The sequence below is a fragment of the Meles meles genome, chromosome 5 (genome assembly GCF_922984935.1).
Source record: "Meles meles chromosome 5, mMelMel3.1 paternal haplotype, whole genome shotgun sequence".
NCBI classification, from domain to species: Eukaryota; Metazoa; Chordata; class Mammalia; order Carnivora; family Mustelidae; genus Meles; species Meles meles.
This window is the reverse complement of record NC_060070.1, coordinates 94,370,325-94,389,393: the sequence shown is the minus strand read 5'-3', so window position 1 is coordinate 94,389,393 and position 19,069 is coordinate 94,370,325. Positions and strand designations below refer to the sequence as shown.

Here is a 19,069-nt window from a genome sequence, read left to right as displayed (position 1 = left end):
ATCACATGAACATAATATGAGGACATTATCTTCACTGATTCCTTGCATAGACTTTGCTAGTTGAAGAGATTAAGCTTCTTTTCTTTTCTTTTTTTTAAGATTTCATTTATTTATTTGACAGAGGGAGAGACAGCGAGAGAGGGACACAAGCAGAGAGGAGTGGGAAAGGGAGAAGGAAGTTTCTTGAGGAGCAAGGAGCCCAACATGGGGCTGGATCCCAGGATCCTGGGATCATGACCTGAACCGAAGGTAGATGCTTAACCAACTGCGCCACCCAGGTGCCTGATTATGTTTATTTTCTTAAAGAGGTATTCAAGTCAATTTGGCAGTTTTTTGGCAGTAAAATAATACATTGGCATTTTAGTTGCTAATCTGATGTTTTTTTCAGTTTAGTTAGAGTGACCCAGTTCTACAGCTTGAAAACACCTTTGCAAACCAACCTAGTTGGGTCTTTGCATAAGTAAAGCAGAGGACCAGACATTGGCCCCAAATTATTCCAGACCATGAGCAGGCCTGCCATTGGCCCAGTTGGATCCTTTCTCTTGAATTTTAATGTGTAAATTTTCTCTGTTGTATGTGCACATAAGATCATGTCTTATGTATATTTATATCCTGCACATAGCAGACTGAGTAGAATTGTGCCCAGTAGAAAGCAACATAGGAGGAAAATTATGGGGGCAGGAAATACCACGGTGTGTTCAGGGAAGAGCAGAATAAAAGAATTAGGGGAGGAACACCTGTGTGGCTCAGTCAGCTAAGTGTCTGCCTTCAGCTCAGGACATGATCCCAGGGTCCTAGGATCAAGCCCTGTGTCAGGCTCCCTGCTCAGCCGGAAGTCTGGTTCTCCCTCTCCCTCTGCCCTCTGCCTGCTGTTCATGCTCTCTCTCTCTCTCGTAAATAAAAATCTTAAAAAAACATTTGGGGGAATTCTGAGGGGAGAAGCTGGCGGGATAGATGGACTTGGTTCTGGTTGTGAAAGATCTTGAAGGAGATATCTTCCTACAAATGCCCGGGACTCACCAACGATTTCCGAACATGGGAGTGACATAAGCGAACTTGTATTTCAGAAAGCATGCAAACTCATTCTTAGAGCTTCCCAAACAAATGCTTGTTATGTGTTATCTTCTCTTTCCTAGGTGGTAAGTAACATATATATGAAGTCCTCAAAATATTTTTGACTGATTAATTGATCGATAGACTCTCTTTTATGAGTTAATACACCAACTCGCTAATACAAAATGCTTTGGAAGACCAAGGTGTTAGTTCTCTTCCTGTAAGAGTTTAAATACAGTGAGGAGGGAATATTTATAAACATAATACAGAAAGAAAAGTGGACCAAGAGTAAAAGAACATGAATTCTAGATCCATCTCCTCCCTTTTAGTTGTTTATAAAACACATAGTAGGGGCACCTGGGTGGCTCAGTTGGTTAAATGTCTGCCTTCGGCTCATATCCTAATCCTGGGGTCCTGGGATCGAGCCCCACATTGGGCTCACTGTTCAGCAGGGAGCCTGCTTCTCCCTCTCCCTCTCCTGCTCCCCCTGCTTGTGCTCTCTCTCTGTCAAATAAATAAAATCTTTAAAAAACCCAAATATTCAGTAAGCATCAATGATGTGTCAGATATCTGCTAAGTTTTAGATATATACTGATCAGCTAAATAGTCATGGGCTTTGTTCTCATGGAACTTCTGTGTTCAGGGGAGGATAAAGATATCAAACAATCACCAAAGTTTATTCAACAAATATATATTGAGTATATAATATATACCAGATGCTGTTCTTGGTGCTTGTGGTAATGATAAAGAAGCAGACAGAGATCTGTGACCACAGAGGGTTTACATTCTAGTGGGAGAAGACAGAAAATAAGCTCTGGACAAAAATAGGTAAGGTATCACATCTTATTAGATGACAGGTATTATGGAAAAAAGAAATTAAAAGTCAGGTAAAGGTTTTTAGTAATGGAGGGGGGTTGCAGGTAAGAGTTTGGAAGAGGTTGACATTGAAACAGGACAGAGTGGACTCATTGGCAAGGGGATGTATAAGCAAGGACTTAGAAGAGTTTGGGAAATTGACAGTGTAGACATCCGGGGGAAACATATTTCTCGCCAAAGAAACAGCCAAGGTAAAGATCCTAATACAGAGAGCATTCTGGAATGTTCCTGGCGTAGCAATGAAGCCAGATAATCTGAAACACAGTAAGCCGAGGCAGGGGTGGGGGGGTTGAAAGCAGGTATCAGAAAGGTGGTGCCGATTTTGTAGGATCTTGTGGGTCATTGCAAGGACCTCACTTTTCAATAAAAGATAAAGGGCTAATATCAAGAGCCTTTAAAGTGTGTCTGTAGTATCTTTGCTCTCATCTATTCTTTGAACCCACCCCAAAGCTAGAATTCTAGAAATTCTGCTCTAGTTTGCTCTAGGCAATTCCTGGCTATAATGCTGGAGCTAAGAGTACAAGGGAGTGTTGTTAATAAAATGTTCATCTAATGTTTTGTCCAGAGTTGCGTTGCCTCTTATATTTTCCCATGGTGTTTAGATGTTAAAGTGCCTTCCTAATCTCTCTAGGTTGTCACTTCAAGAGAATCACGTGCATGGTATGAAGAAGGGAAACAGGAACTAGCAGAATAGAGTACCCTATTAATAACAGAGTGTGGGGCGCCTGGGTGGCTCAGTGGGTTCAGCCTCTGCCTTTGGCTCAGGTCATGATCTCAGGGTCTTGGGATCGAGCCCCGCATCGGGCTCTCTGCTCAGTAGGGAGCCTGCTTCCCCCTGCCTCTCTGCCTACTCTTGATCTCTGTCTGTCAAATAACTAAATAAAATCTTTAAAAACAAAACAAAACAAAAACAAAGAGCCTGTCTATTTGTGGCATCTGTAGGTGACATCAAATAGGCAGTAGTTCCTTCCTGCTTATCCCAGACGTGGGCCAGTTGCACTAAGAAAATCTTGAATAGTTTATTCTGTGCCCTTTAGGGTTTAGTTTTTCTTCCCAGCCTTCCCAATATGTTTAGAAGCCTCTTGACAGCAGAGAATGTATCTTCTATCACATATGATTAGTGCTCAGTGAGGTGCTGTCCATAACAGAATCTTGGCGAAGGTCTGTTGACTGTAATGATCACATGGATTTAAGCAGGAAAATAAAACTCAAAGCTGTAAATCTTTGAGTTCTTTATTTTGGGTGGTCTGTACTGATGCGACTATAGACCAGTGCATTTATCTCCTTTTCCTTCTGCCATTTAATCACCTAGTGGTGTTTCCAGATAAGAAATGCCAATGGAATTTATTACCTAACTGGCCCATGCATAACTCACATATCCTAGGGTCTGGATGTTTGCAGAATTGTTTCATGTCATGAATTCAGCTGGTAATAAATGAGTTACCATTGTGGAGAACTGCTCTCCCCTCAGCTGCAGAGACTTCTTGAATGTTGTCAATATTTGGAGACAACTGGAAAAGGGAGCCCTCTTGAGTGACAAATGGCCAAATACTCAGAATTTCCATGTGGACTGGGAAGATAACTCAACCCCCCTTGCTAAACCGAGGAATCTCCGAGTTCCAGGCAGTGAGGAAACCCCCAGAGCCTGCTTGAACCGATCCTCAGGAGTGAAGGGGTTAACTGAGGGTGGCAGCTTTATCTTGCGTCCAATGGACTTGTGGTTTGCCGGTGAAAGTCTCTGGTAAATGATTGTTAGAGACGTCTCATGGGTAGCTGTTGCTAGTCACTGTGTTTCAAAAGCCTGTTGATTCCTCTGCAGGGTGGTACAACACCCTCTCTCCCTTTCTTCATTCCTGATTCATTCAGGTCCGCCTGTAAAAGATCTACCAGATCCATGAACATGAATGACGAAGAAAATAACACCGTCTATGACACAGTCCAAAAGGAAGGGCTGTATGAGCTTCCTGACCAGCCAGAAGAGGATGAAGTTCCTCTTTATGATAACATCCACGGAGGCCTGCCAGAAAGCAATGTCTATGCCACTAATCTGGAAACCCATGAATATGACTCTGTTTGTGTGGCTGGAGGTGAGGAGGAGGGCTTGACCTCTTCCCAGCCAGAAGCAGCAGAATACCTCCTGCCTGATGAGGCTCTTGCCCAGGATCTTCACTCAAGAGAGCAGCAGGAAGACCAGGGCATCTCAATGGAAGAGTTACACTCACCCACCCAAGACCAGAAGCCTGGCCCAGAGATACCCCAGAAGGATGGAGACAGGAAGACGGGAGCCCTGCTCTCCCCCCAAAACTTCACCATCCAGCAGAGCAGGGCCTTCTTCACCAGCAATTCTGCTGCTGATGGCTTGGAAGAAAACAACCCAGCTTCCACACACCCTGAGATCAGCCTGTTTGTGAAGGTAAGGGCTGTCTCTGACAGGTACCCTTGCATGGGTGGATGGACTAATTGGGATCTTCTTTTGCTCCAAGTGTCCAAGGAGAGATGCAGGATGTCATGGTCTTTGGATCTCAAGACCTCTTCAAGAGTAGGGCTGGTTAAATGAGTCAATTCCAGAGCTCCCTCAGGACTGCTCCAAAGTATAAGAATTGGAAAGTGCATTTAAATTGTGTTTCTTGACCGCTGACTTTATAGACCACAGGCAAAGCATGTTTTTTAGAGTTCACTTCCAAGTGAGCAGAAAATGGAGCTCAAATCCTTACCTATGTGAGAGACATTGCGTATATTCTCCCAACTGGTTAGATTTCTTTTGTCCACTCGATTTGCAAAAATGAAACCAAGTCTTGCGAGAGGAAATCGAATCCACAGTCAGTCAGGCACCGGGGTTTCCTTCTTAGTATTTCTAAGGTCACAGGTACTTCAGATATATGGTCAATAAATGTTACCTCTGTCACTGAGCCTGTCCTTTCGGCATCAATATGACTAAAATATCTGATGAAGTGAAATGATTTCAGTGGTAAAAGTATTAAGACGCTAATAGCCAGTGTTAATGTTTAATGCTTAGATATATAGATTCTAGAACTTAGATACTCAGAACTTCAATGCTTATGATGTAGAAACTCAGAACTTTGGTAATCTTTGTTTTAGACTGATATTGTGGTAAAGACTATTTATTACAATGTTATCAAAACAAAAAAAAGCATTTCAGGGCTATCTTTATGAATCATCTTTATGATTCATAAGTCATGATTTATAAATCAAAGATGATTCATCTTTATGAATCTCGAGGGAAGAACATTCTTCCCCAACATCCACTCCCTGACAATATTCATATTTACACTTTTCTTAATATGAAGACCGTGTATTAATAAATACTGTTGTTTCAACCCACAAAGCCCTCGTTTACACTTATTTCGCCCCTTTGTGGTTTCTAATAACTCCAGTAAAACAGACTTTGTTTGCTCATTTAGTATATTATTTTTTGACTTTGTATTTTTTCCTAGTTGTTTTGTGTGTAAATTGCATCTCCTTTATCCTACCACAAGGTTTTTAAAGAGCAACTAGCTGGAGTGTCTCATACTTAGGGACCCCTCAAAACTTGCCTGGTATTATGTTATTGGGGGGTGGGGGGGTGTGAGAGACGAGGAGGGAACGTACTGTCAAGAAATCAGCAGTGTGGTGCAGGAGACAGATTTGCACGTGGTTAATTTTGGTGAATGAGAGGCTCTGGCTGAGCACAGCGGGTATTCCCGGGAAGGAGCAATCAAGTGTGCAGGAAGGAATCAGGAGAGGCTCCACTGAGGAGGTGACTGATGTTCAAACAGGTGCATACAAGCAGCCTTCCAGCTTCCAAATCCACATCACTGTTATGTTAGTTAAAAACAAACAAACAAACAAACAAACAAAAAAACCCCACAAAACTCCGCACTTAGTGAGGACTAGTGGTCTATTTTTCTCAGGACGGAATCATCCATGCAACTTTATGCAGCCGACAAGGTGGATCGTGGTCACTGGCGACACTCATTAAGACATTTGTAAATTTGGCGGAGTGTTGATTTCCCCAGAAGTTAGCCTGCCACTTGTGCTGAAGCAACAGAAGTAGGAGAAAACAGAAGTATTGGCATCTCCCGCTGGTATCGGCAACAGGAAAAACTGTTTGAAGGGAATGTGTGGTCCTACGTTAATTAAGATCTGTAGTTCCTGAAAGCAAATATTGGCTTTAACGAACTCTTTAGGTTTACATTCTTTTTAATGTAATTGTTAAGTAAGACGCCTCAGCTCCTGTGGGCACTCTTTTTTTAAAGATCTTCAGCAGCGCTCAGTAAGAAGAGCGACACTCACCGTCCCTGCTTCCCCATCCCACACCATTCCCACCACAAGCACTTTATTCAGTGTTGAATGGAAAATAAACGCAAAGGCAGAGGCTTCAGGGGGCTTCTCTCCTTGCTTGGGAGTGGAGGGTCTGAGTGTCACCTGCTCAGGCTCCTTCCCCTGCTCCCCCCAGCTCTGGGGTGTGGGGATGGCAGAATGATGGAAGGCCCCTGGGGTTATTCTTCCCCTGAGCCTTTGCAGTGCGGACCACTTGGGCGGCGTCATAACCCATACTCACTTGCGTGCATTTTCAGCTGTTCTAGACAAGCCAGGAAAAATGTCATGCAGGTTTGCCACTGTGTGTTCAACCGACATTTTACTGAGGCTCAGCCATTTCAGGGTTGAGCAATTGCATAATTAAATTGGAAGGGGAGACGAACCATGAGAGACTATGGACTCTGAAAAACAATCTGAGGGTTTCGAAGGGACGGGGGGTGGGAGGTTGGGGAACCAGGTGGTGGGTATTACGGAGGGCACACATTGCATGGAGCACTGGGTGTGGTGCATAAACAATGAATACTGTTACGCTGAAAAGAAATAAATAAAATATGGCATTTATTTATTCATTCAATGGATCGTTATTGTGTCAGGCCCTGGTTTTATAACAAAGTCCTGGGTCCCCCGCACTTTGCTCTGTAGTGGGAAAAACTGGTGGACAATAAGCAGATACAACAGATGCCTGGTGGTGATGGAACTTTAAGGAAACATGAAACAGAGTAACGGGTGTCGACGTGTGCTCCTGCTGCCATGCCAGATGACCACACAACTCAGTGGCTTGAAACAACACAAATTCGTGCTCTTGTAGTTCTGGCCTCAGAATCTGAACTAAGTCTTAGGGAGCTAAAATCAAGGTGCGCGCAGGGCTGTGTTCTTTCTGGAGGCTCAGGGGGCAATCTGTTTCCTTCCCTCGTCCAGTTTCTAGAAGCTGTCTTCATTCCTGGCTCCTGGCCCACGTCCTATCACCGTAGCACTCCCTGCTTCTCTCCTCACCGAGCCTTCTTCTGATCTGACTCCTCTTACATCCCTCTTATAAAAAGACTTGTGATTAGTTCGGGTTCCCCAGGATAATACAGGATAATCTCCATTTGAAGATCCTTAATTCAATCACATCCGCTAAGTCCCTATTGCCACCAAAATCAACGCTCCTGGGTTCTTGCAATTAGGACATGGACATGCTTGGGAGCCATTCTTCAGCTTCCCACAGTGGGACAGAGTGACAGTGAGGAGGGGGGCGAGGGAGGAGTGTGGCTGGAGTGGGGGCAGCAGGTGAGGCCAGAGAGGTGGAGGTAGGCACAGAGCATGTGGAGGAAGCCCTTTCCCTTTTACTTGGATGGATATGAGAGACATCAGCATTTTTTTTTTTGTTGTTTTTTGTTTGTTTGTTTTTTAAGATTCCTTTATTTATTTTAGAGAGAGGGAGATAGAGCATGGGGGTGGGCGGGTGAGGGAGAGGGCAAGAGGGGATCTGAAGCAAACCCTGCACTGAGTGCAGAGCCTGACTGAGGGCTCGAACCCACGAACGACCCTGAGACCATGACCAGGGCTGAAATCAAGAGTGAGCCGCTCAACTGGCTGAGCCACCCAGGCGTCCCCTGGCTGCCTTTATGATGGCAGACTGCAAAAGAGAAAGAGTAGAAGCAGAGAGGACAGTTTGGAGGCAGTTGAAAAACTAGGCAAGAGACGATGGTGGATTGGCCAATGGTGACCACAGTGGAAGTGGAGAGCAGAGTAGGACTGCAATGGCTTTGAAGAGTGAGCCCAAAGCTTCTGCTGGTGTGATGTATAAAGAAAGAGAAGAGCCAGGGTTGACTCTAGGGGTTTTGACCAGAGCTACTGAGTGAGTGGAGATGTTATTCCCATTTCACCTATGACGTCTTCTCCAGGAATATATGCGCAAGAAAATGTGCTCATACAGTCACTCATATACAGTCTTTCTTCCCCCCTCCTCCCTCCCTCCCTCTCACCTTTCCTTCATCCTTCTCGCCATCTGTCCATCCATCCATCCATCCATCCATTATTTACAACATACTAACTATATGCCAGGTACTGGAGAAGAGACAAACACACCATATCTTAATGCCAACTGTCCTGTAGGGGAAGACAGAGAAACACAATTCTTGAAGATAATAAAAGAAAGAAATAATTGCTTCTCGGTCATTCACTGAGATCCAGTGGAAAAAAGGTACCTAGTGAGAGTTGTAGTCCATATTATAGACAGCCAAGAAGGGTGGTTGGTTTAGAATTTGCCACACAGGAGTGTGCAAATTGTCTTTATGCCTTCTGCTAAAACTGAGGGACATGCAGACATAATTGTGTTCGTATGTATGTGTATAAGAGACAGAGAGAGAGAGAGGGAGAAAGCAGAAAGAGACAGAGACAAGTAGGAGAAAGAGAAAGGGAGGAAAAGAGAGAGGTATTTCTGGCATTTTGTTTAATGCAAAGAAAAAGTATTCTGATGATGGTTATTGTAAAGAAAAATGGTACAAATGAACACCACCATCCTGCACATAATTGATGCCACTGATTACAGCAGACAGTATATGTCATAGAGCAGGTTTTGGAAATCTGCATGGTTTGAAATGTGGCTTAGCCAATTAATTTCTGTTAAATTGTTAAGCTTCTCTGAGCCTCAATTTTCTCATTGGTAAAATGGGTTTTATAATAGTAAGCTCCCCGTAGGATTGCTATGAAGATTAAATAAGATAGTCTATATAATTGCTTGGTATAGTATCTGACATACAATAAGTGCTCAATATTTGTGAGCCTAAGCTATTATTTATTGTGGTGAACCTGAACCATCCACAAAATAATAATATTTATTTTAAGCACTGTGCATTATAGTTAGTAGATATTTCATGAATGTACCATTAGTTGATCCTAACACAGTGTAATATTGTGGAAAGAGCACTGGTCGGGATATTCAAATACAACTTTGTCAATAATTTGCTATCAAACATTCCTGGATCCACGTTCCCTCCTTTGATTTCAGGGTATATGGCCCAAGCTCTTTACGAGAGTGCACACATATGCTACCCCATATTATCCACTCTGGGATACCACTTGACAATGATTTTTATCTCCAGATTTGGGTACGGTTGGAAGGACCGATATGAGACGAGCATGCTTTGCCCCTCAGTTCATGTGCAACCCGTTCCTTGGAAAGCACCTGCAGAGTCCGTCTCTGATGAGGAACTCATAGGATCCCCATCCAGGGTTGCACACGTTGCGCACTGAGCGCATTTAGGAGGCACCGTTAGCTATGTAAATGGTACCCTCTGAAGTCAGGCAACATAATAGCCCTTGTTAATGTTTCTTAGCCTTGTAGCCTGGAAACTTGGTTCTAATGGAGCGACTCCCTATAATTTGGTTCAGCATAGCAGAAAGTGTCACAGAATTATTAGTAATTGTTGTTATTGTTATAGCACAGGAAGCTGGTGCTGTCTCAGGTGTCATGGTATCCAAAGTACGGGATTCAACATAATTCATGAGATATTAGAATATTAGAATTCATATATAGCATAGTAAGCAATATTTCTATTTAATTTTGTCTAGTCCTCTTACATGTTAATTTTTAGCTATTTAATAATGTGCACAGTGAGTTCTTTCAGTTGTACATGAGTATAATTTGTAAATGAAAGAATAAACCTAAGTTGTGGGTAAATGTTGAAATTTTGTATTGATAGCGATGTTCAGTTTTAAAAATCTTATGGGCATATAAGGCATCCCTTTCTCTTCTGCCAGTATCTGAGGGCCTGGAAATCTTTCTTTGTCCAAGCTCTGGTGCGAACAAGTCCCCTCACCTTCCATATCCTTCCTGGAAGTTTTCTAAAGCGGAGGTTTGTTTGGGGGCAAATAAAAATTCATCATTGCAGGTGAGAAACTGTAAAATCCCACTGAGAAAAGAGGGAAATTCAGCTGGATTGGGATGGTCATATGTGGCTCAGTTGAGGAGTCAAGGAGGACATTGCAGGCACTGGGTTCAGCATAAGCAAAGGCACAGCAAATATGAATGTGTGTATGACTCCGTCTGATTGGCTGGAGTGGAGAGATGGCATGCCCAGTTTCAGAGCAGAGGACGAGGTTGATGACCTAACAATGCAGTTTGCATGGCAAACTGGAGGGTTTGGATATTATCCTGAAGGCAACCGAGAGTGGTATAGGGAGCAAAACCATGTTTAGGATGATGGAGAAGCAAATTAGATAGCATTTCCGCATACTGCGTGGATCAGGACCCAATAGACATGTAGCAAGCTTCATTTCTTTTTGTTTGTTTTTTGTTTGTTTTGTTTTTGCAAGCTTCATTTCTAAAATTAGTTCAAGCACTTAGATATAAATTCATTGTGTGAAATGACCACCTATAGTTTGTTTTTTTTTTTTGTAATTTATTCATTCAACTATCTGGATATGTCCAACTATTTAGATACTTGGCTACATACAGGCAAATTTCTGGAGAACACTAGCCAGTGTGATGCTGATTTATATCTTAGCTATATGTATATCTAGTTATGCTACATTTGGGTTGGAGAATATACGGATTCAGCACCAAGTTGTTATTGATATCATTTTAGGATAGTTTCTAGTTTAAAGAAATGTGTTTCTATGGTCTGTCTTCACTTTGCTGGGCTAGTTAGAAGTTGTAGCTATCACGTAGATGTCTAGAAATGTCTGGAGCCCTGCAAGTCGTCCTATTCCATGATCCCTGGTGTCACTAGAAAGGCATGCCAAATGTGTCCTTGGAGGCACTGTGAGAAGAGACAAGTCTGACCCTGTCGCATGAGCCCAATCATGCTTTCATGGAACAAATGAAGCTTATATTAAATAGAGAAATGAGCATGTTTGAACAAAGAGTTCTATTCTTCTCAAAATTTCTTCTTCATTAGGGTGCTGGGAACACAATCAAACCCCAATTTTATTCAAAATCATTTCCTGGGTCCCCATATGAATGAGTTGGCTTTGTGAACCAATGCCATCAATCAAAGAGGTCACAGAATTCTAGCAGCATGATAAGAAAATTAAAAACCAGAAGAGTCCACAAACTTGCTCATGGCTTCCTGCAAATTAGTAGCAGGCTGGGACTCGGGCTTCTAAATCCAGGGCACTTTCCTTTACATTGGCATTCCTAGCCTGGGAGGCTGGATGTTCATGGATAGGCTTCGGGAGGTTTTGGAACATTCTAAAAGTCCATGCATTTATTTATTTATTTATTTATTTATTTATTTATTTATTTATTTAGTGGAGGATAATCTCATGATGCCTCAAGGTTATTTATCATTATGATGCATTCCATTTGTCCTACTTAGGTATTCATGCCTTGTATGTCCACGTGGGAGGGAGTAGAATGCGTGATGAATGGCCCAATCCATTCCTTTTCTTTCCTTTGGGGCCAGCTGCTCGCTGTACACATTTGAGTATCTGAAGAAAGCTGTGGAGAAATCCCCAAAAAGGTAGCGAAGGAGCAGGACCTGAATCGTCATGGGGATTATGTCAGCTCTGAAAATGAAGGTGAGGTGACATTCTGACATAAATACCCATACTAGGATCCTCCTGTTTTCTAGGGGAAATTTTGGACATTTTCCTACAAGGACTGCAAGCTCTATGTACCCACAACTACATTGGTGGGCAGTATTGTCACTTATACAAACCAACTTTTGAGTAACATAGATTTCTACCTCTTCACTTCCCCATAGTCTAGTCAATTTCATTCCCTGAATGTTCTCTTCTCCTCGTCTTGGACACCACCGGCCACTGTCATCTTGGCCACAGTTACTCAACTGGTCCCTCAGCCTCTGGGCTCAGCTCCACCCCTCCCCCCCAAGAAGCCCCCACCTAGTCACCAGAATGGTCCAGATAAAGAGCACATCTGACCATGCTCTGTTTCTAGCCATGCAGCACTCCTCACTGTCCCCAGGGAAAAGGCCAGAAAGAAGGGAATAGGTATGAAGGTCTACGTGCTCCATCAGCCTTTCAGCCGAGACCTACAGCATCAGCTGCTACTCCCCACCCACTCTTTGCTTTTACTTTTGCTTTTACTGCATCCTTCATGCCATTTAAAGGCTGGGCTTTTGCTCACACTGTCCCTTTTAAGGCTATCCCTTCTGGAGACAGCCCACTGTCCTAGAAGTCATCTCTTGTGGGTGCATATCCTGGCCCCTCCAGTCAGGGCTCGCTGGAGTCTCCTCCATTGGTGTTCATTGCTCTTTCTTTTTTTTTTTTTAAAGATTTTATTTATTTGACAGAGAGAAATCACAAGAGGCAGGCAGAGAGAGAGGAAGGGAAGCAGGCTCTCCGCTGAGCAGAGAGCCCGATGCGGGACTCGATCCCAGGATCCTGAGATCATGACCTGAGCCGAAGGCAGCGGCTTAACCCACTGAACCACCCAGGCGCCCCTTCATTGCTCTTTCTAGGGTTCCATAGCAAAGTGCCTCAGACTGCATCGCCTAAACAACAGAAATTTATTTTCTCCACCAAGGTGTCAGCAGAGTTGGTTTCTTCCAAGGCCTCCCTCCCTGTCTTATAGATGGTCATTTTCCTCCAGTGTCTTCATGTGGTCTTTTCTCTGTGTGTGTCCATGTCCTAATATCCTCTTCTTATAAGGACCACCAGTCCCATTGGACCAGGGCCCACCTAATGATCTTATTTTAACTTCATTAACTCATTAAAGACCCTATCTCCAAATACAGTCACATTCTGACGTACTAGGGATCAGGATTAAACATACACATTTTGGGAGAACACGATTCAGCCCATAACACTGAATGCTACAATTACCTCTTTATATCTGTATCTCTCTCTCTAGCTGTGAACCCTTGCCTTTATTCCATTCTCATATACTCAATCCATGGCTACTTAAATGATGATTGAATGAAGGAAGGGAAGGAGGGAGGGGGCAGTGAGCTACCCCGAAGGATGCTCAGGGCAATGCAGCAGGAGCAAGGCTGGTCCCGGGGGACCGCAGCAGTGGTGCTCCAAGCCTCCATATTAGTTTCTTAGAGTCACTGTGACAAATGGCCATAAACTGGAGGCTTCAAACAATAGGAATTTATTTTCTCACAACACTAGAGGCCAGAAGTCTTCAGTCAAGGTGTTGGCGGAACCACACTCCTCTGCCAGCTCTAGGGGTAAGTCCTTCCTTGCTTGTCCCAGCCTCCGGTGGCTCCTGGCATCCGCTGACTTGTGCCTGCATCTCCCCAGCCTCTGCTGCATCATCACATGGCCTTCTCTCCTGTGTCTGTCTCTGTTTTCTCCTCTGAAGGTTTTATTTATTTCTTTGAGAGAGAGCGAGCATGAGAGAGAGCGAGAGAGAGCGCGCAAGAGCGCATAAGAAAGAAAGTCTGAGCATGGGGAGGGGCAGAGGGAAGAATGTGTGTGTGGGGGGGGTTGCTAGATCCCAGGCCCCCAAGACCATGACCTAAGTCAAAAGCAGAGGCTTAACCAACTGAGCCACTCAGGCGCCCCTTTCCTCTCTTCTCCTACAAACACTTGTCAATGGATTTAAGACCCTTCCTAATCCAGGATGATCTCATCTCAGGATCCTTAATTTAATTAGAGCCACAAGGTTCTGGCCGGGCCCAGCTTTGGGGAGGGAGGCACTCTTGATTCACTGCAGCGTCTGCAGATAGGAATTAGTGGAGATGAAGCATGGACACGCGACGACCAGTCCTGGGGTCCATATTGCCACCCAATGCAAGGGGTTCTGTGAGAAGTCAGTGGACTGTTTGCACCTTTATCTTCATCTCCTTAGATCCCAGACATTGATGAGAATGCCGGCCATGTTCTTCACATCATTCTGCCGCTGGGCAGAAAGCCAGGATTCTGAGTGCTTCATTTGATTTGTTGAGCTCTGAAGGATCATTACAACCAGAGGACTTGAGGATTCCCACAGCTGTCAGTGTTCAGCAGTACAAGGGACAGCCAGTGTTAACAGTGTCACCATAGCTAATGCAATGTGTCCTTCCTCCCGGGCCTGCCTTTGTGTTTCTGCACCCATATAATTGACCTAACACTGTCTGTCAATAGACACAGAAGCCAAACCAAACACATTAACCAGGAGAAGGTGAGTAGTGTCAACACTGGGGGCGAGAACACCAACTGACCAGGAGGGGGCTGCCGATCACAAGATTGGGGGAGGGGCTTGGTGTTGGACTAGTGGATGACAGAACCTTTTCTGGGTTCCCATTTTCTTTTTCTCTCTCCCCCCCCTTTTTTTTTAATTTTTAAAAAGATGTTATTTATTTATTTGACAGAGAGAGATCACAAGTAGGCAGAGAGGCAGGCAGAGAGAGAGGGGGAAGCAGGCTCCCCGCCAAGCAGAGAGCCCGATGCAGGGCTGGGTCCCAGGACCCTGAGATCATGATCTGAGCAAAGGCAGAGGCTTTAACCCGCTGAGCCACCCAGGCAACCCACTCTCTCTCTCTCTCTTTTTAAGGTATTATTTATTTCTTTGAGAGAGACAGAGCATGAGTAGTGGGGAGGAGGCGGAGGGAGAGGGAGAGGGAGAAGCAGACTCCACACTGGGCAGAGAGTCTGACTCGAGGCTCCATCCCAGGACCCTGAGCCTAAGACAGACACGTAGCTGACTGAGCCTCCCAGGCACTCCTGAGCTCCCATTCTCTAAAGAGCAGTTCACCAGACTGTTAGATCCTTGAGGAAGGGACTCTATTTTACTTATCTCTGCAGCACAGTGTCTCGTGGGCTCCTGGACTTGTCACAGGGGCTCTGTAGGTGTTGCTCAGAGTAAAATCAACTCCCAGGTATCCTTCACCCATCTAATGGAGTAGAGACCATCCCTTGGAACAAATGTGCATATTTGGACACTTAACTTCTCTGCTTTAAACCTTGTCCCTTGCCAATGTGATCAAGTCCACCCCTGAGCATAACCAAGATCCCAGCCCTACCCCCAACTAGCTAAGGGCCTCTCTGGTCCCATCTCCCTCCATATCGTGTCTCACTCCTTATGCCCCCGGAATGCTGAGCTCCCTCCAGACCGGCTTTGCCCAGGCTGATTCCTCTGTCTGTAGCATTTCCTTGCCTCTGTCATCGGACCAACTTCTCCTCATCTTCCCGGACTCAAATACCCTGGGGAGCCATGTCCAAACCTCCAGGTTGCTCTATGTGATACTCCCTTAGTGTTTACCTCCATCAGAGCACGTGTCGCCTAATATTACAACCACCCAGGAAAGGCTGCTCCTCCCTAGTCTGAAAGCACTGCAGGGAAAGCGTTCTGGGCCATTTCTTACTCCCCTCTGTGGGTACACCCACTGTTAGCACGCAGCCTGGCCCGTCGCCAGGCCTCATAAATATTTGTCAAATTGATTGAAACAGAACAGGTTGTGGGAAGAGCAGTTAAGTTCTTTTAATTAATTAATTAATTAATTAATTTGACAGAGAGAGGTCACAAGTAGGCAGAGAGGCAGACAGAGAGAGAGGAGGAAACAGTCTCCCCGCTGAGCAGAGAGCCCGATGCAGGGCTCGATCCCAGGACCCTGGGATCATGACCTGAGCTGAAGGCAGAGGCTTTAACCCACTGAGCCACCCAGGCGCCCCCCCCCCTTTTTTTTAAATAGAGTAAACTTTTCGTGTATTTTGGGAAATGTGGTCAGCCTTAAAGCAAATGCGCTTACGTCCCTGCATCCATTGATACTTGACTTGGAGGGGGGTGGGTGGGTGGGTGGTGAGTCCTGATAAGAAGCCAGCTGCTAGAGTGGGGAAGAACAAAGAGGAAATTCATACTTACTGAATGTTTACTTTGAACCATGCTCTGTGCGAGGTCACCTACCCTCCTGGTATTATTTCCACAGTAAGACTTAGGAACTAGGTCCCCATCTGGATTCTGACACCCACTAGCTGTGCAACACTGGGGAAGTCACAGGCACTCTCTGGGCCTTAGACTTCTCACTTGTAAAAAAGACAGTTGTAGGAGACAAACCTGAGAACCTCCACGGATTCTAACCTGCAGGGCATGGAACTTCATTCTACCCTGCAGTAAAATTGTCTCCATCCCATGGGGACCTTCTCTTTTTCACATAAGTTTATATTATTGTCATGCTCTGAAGTATATATTGAACATACTCTTAGGGAGTCCTGTGATTTTAAAAATAGGGCAAGGAGGAAATGATGAATAAAGAAGAGAGATGTTCACACAGAGTAACAGGATTTTGACTCAGATCATACTGAATAACAGCAGGTTTTGGAACTTCACTGACTTTTTGGTCCTTTAAGTAGGTTTATTATTTGCATGGCTCAAATTTCAAACGTACAAAAGATAGAGTCTCTCCTCCATCGTATCCTCTCAGATACCCCATTTGCATTTCTGAAGCAATTCATTCTAAAAATTTCACGTATGTGTTTCCAGAGATATTTTGTGCACATTCCAGAATAGATATGTGTGTTCAATATTTGAAATTTTCTCCTTTTTTTCCCCTTTTATTTAATACTTATGACACTACCATATACCCTATTCTTTTCTTCTTCGGGGCAATTTTTCGGGCATATAGTTTGCATATGTCTAGCAATTTTGAGTGTACACTTCAGTAAGTTTTGACAAATGTATACAATTAGTAACAAGCACCAACATCATGATATAAAACATTTCCATCACCTCAAAAAATTCCCTCCTGTTCATTTGTCATGAATCTCCTCCCGGTCAGCCTCTGACTCCTGGAAACCACTGATCCTCTTTCTATCACTATAGGTTTGCCTTTTAGAAAGTATATAAATGGAGTTATACTCTGTGTAGTCTTTGTGTGTGGTTTTTCTCACTTAACATTATGCTTTTGGGTTCATTCATGTTGGTGTATATATCAGCAGTTCGTTCCTTTTTATTACTAAGTAGTATCCCACTGTATGGATATGCCACAATTCATTCATGCATTCACCAGTTGATGGACTCTTGGGTTCTTTCTCAGTCGGGGCTTTTGTAACAAAGGGACTGTAAACATGCACACATAAGCTTTTGTATTGATTATGTTTTCATCTCTCTTGGGCAAATACTTAGGAGTGGAATTCTTGGATCCCATGGTCAGTGGATATTTAACCTTATTAAAAATTTCCAAATTATTTTCCAACTGACTGCCAGAAATTTGATGAGATTTCTAGTTGGTTTCTTTCCAGCACTTGGTATTTTCAATCTTTCAAGTTTTAGGCATATTGGTAAATGTATAGTGGTGTTTCCTTGCAGCTTTAATTTATATTTTTAAAAAATTTTAGTCTTGGTATAGTTAACATACAGGGTTATATTCATGTTAAGGGTGCGGTATAGTGATTCAACACTTCCATACATTACCCAGTGCTCATCATGACAAGTGCCCCCCTTAGTCCCCATCTCCTGTTTTACCCATCCCCTCACCCACCTCCCTTCTGGTGACCCTCGGTTTGGTTTGTTCTCCGTCTATTTCTTGGTTTGTCTTTCTTTCTTTTCTTCTCCTGTGTTCATTTGTTTTTTTCTTAATTTCCACATATGAGTGACTTATACCGCTTATATTGCTTATATTGCTTCCACAATTTGGCTATTGTAAACAGAGCCACTCTGAACATAAGAGTGCATGGATCCCTTTGAATCAGTGGTTTTGTATTTTGGGGTAAATACCCAGTAGTGCAATTAGTGGATTGCAAGGTGGTTCTATTTTTAAGGTTTTGAGGACCCTCCACACTGTCTTAAATGGTGATGGCATCAGTTTTCCTTCCCACCAACAGTGCAAACTGTTCCTTTTTCTCCATATCCTCTCCAACACCTGCTGTTTCTCGTGTTTTTTATTTTAGCCATTCTGTCAGGTGTGAGGTGATACCCGGTTGTAGTTTTGATTGGCATTTCCCTGATGATGAACGATGTTGAGTTTTATTATTTTTGCATAGTGTCTTTTTATATTGAATTTTAAGAGTTCTTTATATAGTCACAATACAATTTCTTTATTAGATAAGTGTTTTTCACATAGTTTACAAGTCTTTGGCGTGACTTTTCAATTCCAGAGTAGTGTCTTTTGAACACAGAAGCTTTTGATCTTGAAGTCCATTTTTCAATTTTTTTCTTCTATGGTTTGTGCTTTTGTGTCCTAAGATATGATTGTCTAACCCAAGGTCACAAAGACTTTCTTCTATATTCTCACATCATCTTTTAAAAAGGACATCTTTATTTCTTTCTTTCCAATCTGTATTCTTTCTTTTACTCCTTCCTTTCTTGCTTTGTTCTCATTTTTACAAGGAAAACATTCAATCTTTCATCATTAAAGATGACATTAACTGTATGCCTTTCATAGATGTCTTTATTTTTAATAACTTATTTATTTATTTTAAAGATTTTATTTATTTATTTGAAACGGAAGTTGGGAGGGGCCAAGGCATAGGGAAAACAGACTCCCCTGCTGAGCAAAAACCCCGACATGGGGTTCAATCCCAGGACCCTGAGATCATGACTGAGCCAAAGGCAGAGGCTTGACCAACTGAGCCACCCAGGCGCCCCTCACAGATGTCATAAGTTCCTTTCTATTCCTAGTTTTTTTTTTTTTGAGAGTTTTTTAAAGCATGAATGTGTATTGAATTTTGTCAAATGTGTTTTATCATGTGATTTTTCTTTTTAAAAAGATTTTATTTATTTTAGAGAGACAGTGTGAGTGAGCAGACGCCATCAAGAACATGTGAGTAGGAGGAGGAGCAGAGGGAAAAGGAGAATCACAAGCAGACTCCCTGCTGAGCAGAGAGCCTTCCTGTGGCAGGGTTAGATCTCATGACCCCAAGACCAAGACCCAAGCCAAAATCAAGACCCTAAGACCAAGACCAAGCCAAGAGTGGGTCGCCTAACCTGCTGAGCCACCCAGGCACCCCT

At 43.5% G+C, this 19,069-nt stretch overlaps 1 protein-coding gene across 1 annotated transcript in view; it reads left to right on the top strand.

The window, feature by feature from the left end:
• Positions 1-3,728: 3,728 nt before the first annotated feature.
• CLIC5 (chloride intracellular channel 5) overlaps positions 3,729-19,069 on the top strand; it is a 157,144-nt gene continuing 141,803 nt past the window's right edge. The window contains exon 1 of the mRNA XM_046004416.1: positions 3,729-4,342. Coding sequence (XP_045860372.1) covers positions 3,824-4,342 — 519 coding nt within the window. The 5' untranslated portion in view covers positions 3,729-3,823. The remainder of the gene's footprint in view (positions 4,343-19,069) is intronic.